This window comes from Pan troglodytes, chromosome 2, assembly GCF_028858775.2.
Source record: "Pan troglodytes isolate AG18354 chromosome 2, NHGRI_mPanTro3-v2.0_pri, whole genome shotgun sequence".
Classification (NCBI taxonomy): domain Eukaryota; kingdom Metazoa; phylum Chordata; class Mammalia; order Primates; family Hominidae; genus Pan; species Pan troglodytes.
In genome coordinates, this window is record NC_086015.1 from 197846424 (window position 1) to 197855721 (window position 9298).

At 41.9% G+C, this 9298-nt stretch overlaps 1 protein-coding gene across 1 annotated transcript in view; it reads right to left on the reverse strand.

Annotated features, from left to right (window-relative positions):
* Positions 1–8971, reverse strand: part of LSG1 (large 60S subunit nuclear export GTPase 1) — a 31081-nt gene extending 22110 nt beyond the window's left edge. Inside the window, exons 1-5 of the mRNA XM_516958.9 lie at positions 8336–8971; positions 6292–6418; positions 2729–2849; positions 2480–2566; positions 1834–1920 (exon numbers count right to left, since the gene is read on the reverse strand). Of these exons, the coding sequence (XP_516958.3) occupies positions 1834–1920; positions 2480–2566; positions 2729–2849; positions 6292–6418; positions 8336–8434 (521 nt within the window). The 5' untranslated portion in view covers positions 8435–8971. The remainder of the gene's footprint in view (positions 1–1833; positions 1921–2479; positions 2567–2728; positions 2850–6291; positions 6419–8335) is intronic.
* Positions 8972–9298: the final 327 nt, after the last annotated feature.

The window sequence follows — 9298 nt, forward strand, 5'->3', positions numbered from 1 at the left end:
AGCCTGCATGGACCCCAAATCAGCAGAAACCCTTTCCCTTCTCCCGCCTCAGAGAAAGCCTTTCCCTTCTTCCGCCTTAGAGATTTGCCTTGCTTCTCTGACCTCCCCACATCCCAGCCCAAGAGCCCTTTCTGTACCCGCAGAGAGCTGAGGATGGGGGCATTCAAGTGACTTTAATTGTCATCACCCTAATAAGAAATATAAGTGACTTTTACAAGTTTAGTCCAAGTACTGTTTTCTTTTTTTTGGAAACAGAGTCTTGCTCTGTCACCCAGGCTGGAGTGCAGTGGTGCGATCTCAGCTCACTGCAACCTCCACCTCCTGGATTCAAGTGATTCTCCTGCCTCAGCTTCCCAAGTAGTAGCCAAGCCTGGTTATTTTTGTATTTTTAGTAGGGACAGGGTTTCACCACGTTCCTCAGGCTGGTATCGAACTCCTGACTTCAAGTGATCCACCTGCCTGGACCTCCTAAAGTGCTGGGATCACAGGTGTGAGCCACCGCGCTGGGCCCTGGGTTCTTAATAACAATGCTAAATGTGATAAGATTCTTTTCTGAGAATCCCAATTAAAGCATTCCGTTTCCTAGTGTTCTTACTAGGTTCACTTTATAGATTTCAAAGGAAAAAAAAACCAGCCTGAAGGGTCCTTGTTGAAAACATCATTTCAAATATAAGGTTCATTTATGGCATCCTTGAAAGTAATTCAGAAACTCTTTGAGGAAAACAGAAACCTTTTAACTCTACCAAAGAGATGAGATTAGAGACAGGTGTTCATCAACTTCTAACAATCAGGAATTCTCCTTAGCGTTACATGAGAAAGAATAAAAATCTCCCATTCTCAATTTGTCAAAATCATTCTCTTCTTTACAGAGCCCAGTTAAAAAAAATAAAAACCAGGCCAGGCCTGGTGGCTCATGCCTGTAATCCTAGCACTTTGGGAGGCTGAGGCGGGCGGATCACGAGGTCAGGAGTTCGAGACCAGCCTGACCAACATGGTGAAACCCTGTCTCTACTAAAAATACAAAAAAAAAAAATTAGCTGGGCGTGGTGGTGTGCGCCTGTAATCTCAGCTACTTGGGAGGCTGAGGCGGGAGCACTGCTTGAACCCAGGAGGCGGAGGTTGTGGTGAGCTGAGATCGTGCCATTGCACTCCAGCCTGGGCAATAAGAGCGAAACTCCGTCTCAAAATAAATAAATAAATAAATAAATAAATAAATAAATAAATAAATAAAATAACCACCCTGTGATTTCCTCAATACTTATCAACTGCTCCTTCCTCTGCTATGACTCAGCCCACTGCCTTTCTATCTGCAGCAAAGCAGGAATCATACTGCCCTCTGTATTTTACTATGTATTAAGTTTTCTGAGTGCAAGAACTGCACTTCATTCATCTGTGTGTCCCTGGTGCCTGGTGCTTTGCTTAGCATTTAGCTGAACATGGTGTAACTCGGCTGACAGGAGCTCTGACATTCGCCTCTCCCCATAACATAGATGCTCTTTGCAGGCAGGAACTTAACTCTTTTTCGTATCCATATTTTCCACATTACCAGTAGAAACTAAATATACATTTGCTAAAATATCTATATAGGGGCTTCAGAATTCACCTCGCAGAAAATGTTCATTATTCTCATACACTTATCAACATATTCATCTAACAACAAAAAAACTATACAAAATATATGGTAGTATCATACTGTGTTTTTATAATAATTCTCAGTAACCCTCTGCATAGCTTAATTCCCCATACCCTGAGCCTATAAGCCTATATCAACATCCAAATCAAATATAACTTCACTACAATGTCTTTATTACACAAAAGAAAATGATAATTCACCTTCTCTCAATGACTCTCCAGAGCTGGCGCCAAAAGTCCAAATTTCGTTCAAATGGAGTCAATAACAGCTTCTGTTCCTCTTCTAGCCTAGTTTTTGAATGAGAAGTTTATATATTTGCCAGATTATAATAGACAATTTTCAGCAGTGTAAATGCTCAAATTTATTACATTAAAAATAAGTACTGTGCACAAATATCCAGAGTCAAATTATTTTATGTATTTCCTGCTGAGACACCATAAAAATACTATTTATTTAGACAATACTCCACCAAATTCAAATTTTATCCTGAAGCTATTTATGCCCTGGAAGTTTACCTATCACACAAAGTCATTTCTTTCCCACACTCTTACTGGAAAAATGTGCAGGAGAGCAGCGATCAACTCCAGGATGCCCAATGGCCAAAGAAGGGAATGAAAGGAAAAGGCCCGGAACTGAGCAGAGTAACCAACTCACGATCTCTGTGCAAGGATGCATTTACACCTAGCAATCTTGTTTGTGCATACATCTATTTGCACTTGTTAGCAGAATGCTACCATTTCCTTCTTAAAAGAATCAAAACTTCAAAACACAAATGGCTGTGTAAGCATGCCAGATGTCTGAACTCAGGATTTCAAAGTAAGTCTTCATAGAGTCTATAATACTCACCGGACAAGCTGACGTCTCCATTCTAGAAAGTTATCTTTCTCTGCTTGTTTGAGTTCTTCTGGGGTAGTATTTTGGTTCCAGTTTGGTCTGAAACAATCATAGAAGGAAAAAAATTCCTCATATAAGTAACCAAAATAAAATAGGGAATTTGGATCTAATAATGGCAGCTGAGAAAAAGAAGCAATTTAAAAAATGAATACTCAGCAGCCTCGTATGTTTTGTGGCATTCTAAATTCTTCTTCAGCTCACCTCCTCGGTATACACAAGAACTGTTTGTTTTCTTCATGGAGCTTCTTAATTCTCTGGCTCTCCTCGAAAGACAGTAGTCCAGTTCTAGCCTCAGCAGGCACAAACTTAATATTAAGTTTCTCTGTTCAAATAAAGAAAAGTACTATTACTTAAGAGGCAGTATAGATACAGAGTGTTTGGTCATACTGATAAACTTAGAAAACTAAAAATGAGAGCCTAAGAGAACTTAAGATTTCTTGATTTAGATTCTTCTAGCCTTGGGTAAATTATTATTCCCAAATGAAGTTTTATACCAAATAACTATCCGGAGTTACTACATTCTTTTTGACTGCCACGCAGTATTTCATACTGTGTCTATATCACATTTTCCCTGCTATTGAACATTCAGTTTCCAAGTTTTCATTATTAAAATACAGCATCATCTGGTAGCTTGTTAAAAATGTAGATGCTGCAGCTCTAACCCCCACTCACTGAATAGATGCTCTGGAGTCTAGAGGATAGGGCCAGGAATCTGTATGAAAGAGTTCTCCGGGCAATTCTGCTGCTCTGGGGTAGATGCTGAGAAGTAGAGGTGCTGGCTCATAGGATATGAAACTGTAAACTTGCTTTCTTTGTCTTCTTTTTTTTTTTTTTGAGACAGAGTCTCACTCTGTCACCCAGGCTGGAGTGAAGTGGCACAGTCTCGGTTCACTGCAACCTCAAACAATTCTCCCAACTCAGCCTCCTGAGTAGCTGGGACTACAGGCCCGCACCACCACGCCCGGCTAATTTTTGTATTTTTAGTAGAGATGGGGTTTTGTTGGCCAGGCTGGTCTCGAACTACTGACCTCAGGTGATCCGCCCGCCTCGGCCTCCCAAAGTGCTGGGGTTACAGGCATGAGCCACCGCGCCCGGCCTGCAACTGTAAACTTCGAACAGATACTGCCAAAACAAATCTTTCCAACTTCCCTCTCTACTGTCTCACCCCATAACCTAAGAACATACTACCATTAACCCTGATCCTTCTCACACACACCCTTACACTTCTCTTTCCCTGCCATAGTCAGCTATCTCAGGAGAATACAACTTGCTCATTCCTTGATTTCCTCACCTCCCACTTCCTGTTTCTCTAGATTCCAGCTGTGGCTCTCTCACTCCACTAAAACTGTTCTGGCAGAGATTACTAATGACTTTAAGAAGAAAATAGCAGCCAGGTGCGGTGGCTCACGTCTGTAATCCCAGCACTTTGGGAGGGCAAGGTGGGCGGATCACAAGGTCACGAGTTCGAGACCAGCCTGGCCTACATGGTGAAACCCCCCCGTCTCTAGTAAAAACACAAAAATTAGCCAGGGGTGGTGGTGCATGCCTGTAATCCCAGCTACTCAGGAGGCTGAGGCAGGAGAACAGCTTGAACCTGGGAGGCAGAGGTTGCAGTGAGCTGAGATCGCACCACTGCACTCCAGCCTGGGCGTCAAGAGAGAGACTCCGTCTCAAAAAAAAAAAAAAAAAAAAAAAAAAATATATATATATATATATATATATATAGCTTTACTACAATATGATTCACATACTATACAATCCACCCACTAAAGCATACAATTCAATAATTTTCAGTATATTCACAGAGTTGTGCAGCCATTGCCACAATCCATTTTAGAATATTTTCATCACTCCAAAAAGAAAGCTTTACCCATTAGCAGTCACTGTACACCCCCAGGTACCTGGTGGAAATCATCTACTTTCTGTAGATTTGCCTCTTTAGGACTTTTTGGTGTTTCCACTTTTTGGTGATTACGAATAATGCTGCTATGAATACACATGCACATATTTTTGTGTAGACATGTTTTCATTTCTTTCGGGCATATACCCAGGAGTGGGACTGCTGGATCAGATGGTAATTCCATGTTTTACCTTTTCAGGAACTGCCAAAATTTTTTTATAAAACAGCTACACCATTTTATACTCCCACAGTAATGTATGGTGTTATAATTTCTCTACATCCTCACCAACATTTGTTATAGTCTCTTTTATTTTAGCTATCCTAGTGGGTGAAGTGCTTATTTCACTGTGAAACCCAGGAGTTTATTTTTGTCCCTTCACTCTTTTTCACTTACACTACCCTCTCCATCAAGTCTGGTTTACTCTAGCTCCTTAAGTGTTCTTGTTCCTCTTATTTTCTCCCTTCTTCTACTACCTGTATTTCAGTTCTGGCCTATTTTGCTAGACTAAAGTGATACGGTCTCCTAACTCATCTTGCTTCCTTAAAATTCATCAATGATCTTTTAAAAAATGAAATCTCATGTACCCATGAGACATACCTGCACTCCCATGTTCCCTGCAGCGCTATTCACAATAGCCAAGATATGGAACCAACCTCAATGCCCATCAACGTATGAATGGATAAAGAAAACGTGGTATATGTACGTATACAATGGAATACTATTCAGCATTACAAAAGAGGGAAATGTTGACACTTGTGACAATATGAATGAACCACTCTGGTATGAGAAATAACCCAGGCACAGAAAGACAAATACCACATGATCTCACTTATATGTGGAATAAAGCCGAGCTCATAGAAGCAGAGAGAAAATGGTGGTTACCAGAGATTAGGAAGTGGGGCAAATAGGAGGATACTGGTCAAACGGTAAAGTTTTACTGAGGCAGGATGAATAAGTTCTGGAGGTCTAATGTACAGCCTGGTGTCCATAGTTAATAATAACGCATTTATTAGTTAATAATATGAAATTTGCTAAGACAGTATATATCTTGTTCTCACCGCACACACAAAAAAACAATGTGAGGTGATGGATACGTTAATTACTTGATTTTAGTAATCATTTCACAATACATACATATAACCAAAGTCACACTATATACTATAACTATATACAATTTTTAGTTGCCAATTGTATAGCTCATTAAAGCTGGAACCCACACATCCCCCCAAAAAACACTAAACAATGAAATCTGAAATCATGTTGTACACGTGCTTAAAGCCCTGTAAAGCCTTAAACCTTTGTTCTCTCCAGAATCTGGCCCTTGCCCACCTCCTCAGCACCTGTGCTCATCACATCCCGCCCCCTGCACCAGCAAAGCCAAACTTCTAGCCATTTTCTGAACAAAGTTGGCTGCTGCTTCACATCTGGGCTCGAGTCCTCTGCCTGTCTGTGTAAAAGGTCTTATCTCATCTGTCCTTTGAACATCTACTCATTGTTCAAGACTCAGGCTGGGCGCGGTGGCTCACACCTGTAATCCCAGCACTTTGGGAGGCCGAGGCAGGCAAATCACGAGGTCAGGAGATCGAGAACATCCTGGCCAACATGGTGAAACCCCATCTCTACTAGAAATACAAAAATTAGCCAGGCGTGGCAGTGCGTGCCTGTAGTCCTAGCTACTTGGGAGGCTGAGGCAGGTGAATTGCTTGAACCCAGGAGGCGGAGCTGCAGTGAGCTGATATCACGCCACTGCACTTCAGCCTGGGTGACAGAGCGAGACTCCATCTCAAAACAAAAAACAAAAAAAACCTCAGCCCCAGATGGAAATGTGACAGTGTCACATGCACTCAGCAATAAACAACTTACCAGCTACAAACTCTGTTCCTGCAAGCTCTGCAGTAGCAAGGAAGTCATCAAGGGAGCTCTGTTCAGTCACTGACTGAAGATTAAGACGACCCCAATCATAGCCATCATTGAGTTCACTTGTGTGCAACTATGAAAAAACACAGGGTGATAAATACAGCTGCTCTCTTCTGCTCTTGGCATCCAATAAGCTCTAAAATTCCTTGCAACTAGTCTATGGTCTTGAGGGTGGTTGTAGTCCCTTTAGAATCAATACTACTCATAGTTAATGTTTAAAGGAACACGTTCTTACCTCACAATAGGCAGTTCCCTTTCACCATTTCATTAATTTTCAAAATCTTTTGAGGTGAATTTTATTGTATTTCCATTTTACTGATGATGAAACTAAGGCTTCAGCAGATAAAATAACTTGCCTATAGTCAAAAACTAAATGGCACAGGTAGAACTTGAACCCAGATTGTCTGACTCTGCTAGTCAAAATTAGTCAAAACTTTATTTGATATAGTCCCACAATAAGAAATACATTTTACATAGTGACCCAAAGGTGTATGTACATATAATGATATAAGCATTCAAGTACCATTCAGTACAGTAAAATGGCAATAGAAGAATACTGAAACCACACCCTATTACATGCAACATTCTGATATTTCTCTATCTTGCTGGGGAAAAAATAAAAACAAAACAAAACAGCTAGCTGCAGACCACTAAATTGACTTCCAGACACAACCCAGAGTTTGATAACCATCACCCTAAGCTATATACTTAGTATAGATACAAATAAAAAAAAAATTGCCAGGCGTGGTGGTTTGTGCCTGTAACCCCAGCTTAAGAGGCTAAGGCAGGAGGATTTCTTGAGGCCAGGAGTTTGTGATCAGCTTGGGCAACATAGCAAGACCCTGTCTCTCCAAAACAAACAAACAAACAAACAAAACCAAACAACCAGGCCTGATGGTGTGCACCTGTAATGCCAGCTACTCAAGAGACTGAGGCAGGGGGATCATTTGTGCCCAGAAGTTTGAGACTGTAGTGAATTGGTGAGTTATGATCACACCACTGGCACTCAGCCTCGGTGACAGAGTGTGACCTGTCTCTAAAAATGAATGACTGAATGATGAATGAATTTCCTAAATAAATATTAAGGGCCAAAAGTTTAGTGGGCATAGAATCAGCAAAAATAAGGAATTAGGATCCAATTCTTTACCATTCATGTTCCATCTTCCCACAATTTCCTAAAAGGCTTCATTAATAACAAGTTGCTTCAAAGCTACTAAAAATTACCAGTAATCTAATGTCAAGAGTAACTCTGACCTGATGAATACTGATAAGCACTCTATGCTGTTTACTCTGCAGACTATATGGATGAAAGTCAGCTGGTGTGACAGTGCACACCAGGGACATATTTAACTAAATTTAGCACACGATCTTAGCACTCAACATGTTCTCATTCATTCCCGGGGGAATGAATGGTGAAAATACAGACTAGAATGATGAACACAAGCCAAATCACTTCATTCATTTTTTTAAAGATCCTTCTATAACCTAGTAAAATATTAGGTCTTGTCACACCTGAAAAATCAATGATTTATCTTTGAGCTAAACCACTAGGGGGTGCTTCGCAAGGGTGAGGCAAGGATCTGAATTATTTTATATTTCTGGCAGTAACCAACCGCTTCTGGAGGATCCATTCTTTGAACAAATCAATACAAAAATACGTTTTGTCTTTTTCCTGCTCTGGAAGTTCCAAGCACTTCAGTGGCTTCTAGGGCAAAACCCAAACGTACTCAAGACCTGGCACTGAAGACTCTTCAGATTCTCACTCCACGCCTCATCACCACACTAACTCTTCTTTCAAGCTTCTCCTACCTTTGTGTTCTGGGCCTTGCCAGGAGGAGGGCCTGCTACTCAGCTTGGCAGAAACTCCAACTCATCCTTCAAAACCCGGCTGAGGCGTCCCTCCTGCAAAACTTATCTGACTTTTGACCCCGAATTTTGCAGCACTCAGGCTAGACAGAAAAGATAAGAAAGATGACATGGTCTGTCTTACCCAGGAGTCAGTGTGACGATGGCTTCGGCTCCGCTGAGTCTGATGGCGCATAAGGGCCCGTCCCAGCGACCCACCGGCCGGGGCTCTCCTCCGGCCCATGGCAACACGACCGCTGGACGAAGCTTCCCGGCTCTGCGCGTGCAGTTTCCGGGATTCACAGTTCGATCCCCGGAAGTGACGATAAGCGAGCCCAAGTAGTTCAGGCTCAAACTTGAGAGGGGAAAGCAGAATGACTTGTTCTAAAGTGCTCCTTTTACGTCTCGATTTTACCAGTATTATAGAATATAAGTGAAAAAATGGTTCTGGGAAATTTTCGATAGATTTCCTGGCGAATGTCTCGAGTTTGGATAAATGACTGAGTTAAAAGAATGGTCCATTCTTAATTTGTGCGTCGGTCTTTAGCGTCCGGCGAGAAACTAGCGCACCTCGGAAACATGGCGGTTCCTATTCGCGGCACTAGCTCCGCCTCCCGCTGCTTCCGTCAGGAGGACGCGGAGACTCGGAGGAAGAGTGTTTCGGTGGCGCTGGGTCGGGGGCGTTTCCCAGCGCTGGTTTTCAGCTGGCGTCCCGAGGAGTGGTCTCTCCGAGGTCCAGCACAGCAACTAACTTTTTGTTTATCTAGCCGACCCCAGCTGCGAACTGGGGAGAAAAGTCTTCGCCTGGATGTGAATTTGGAATGAGAGGCTGAATAGTATTTCCAGAGCTTGGCAAGGTTGTAGGAAAAGCCAACAGGAAGTGACTTACGCTTTATTTCAAAGAAAAAAAATGTTTAAACAGTTCTAATTATATTTTCATTACCCTTTTTAAAAATAATTAAAATGAAAGTGAAAACAGTGAGCCAGCTCCACTCCTAGAGGCCTGGGCTTTTGTTCCTCACTTGAATGTTTGATTTCCCTATAATGGGAATAATAGAAAGTCAGCTTAGAGTGGCTGGTGAACTACATTCTCATTGATCCAGAGAAC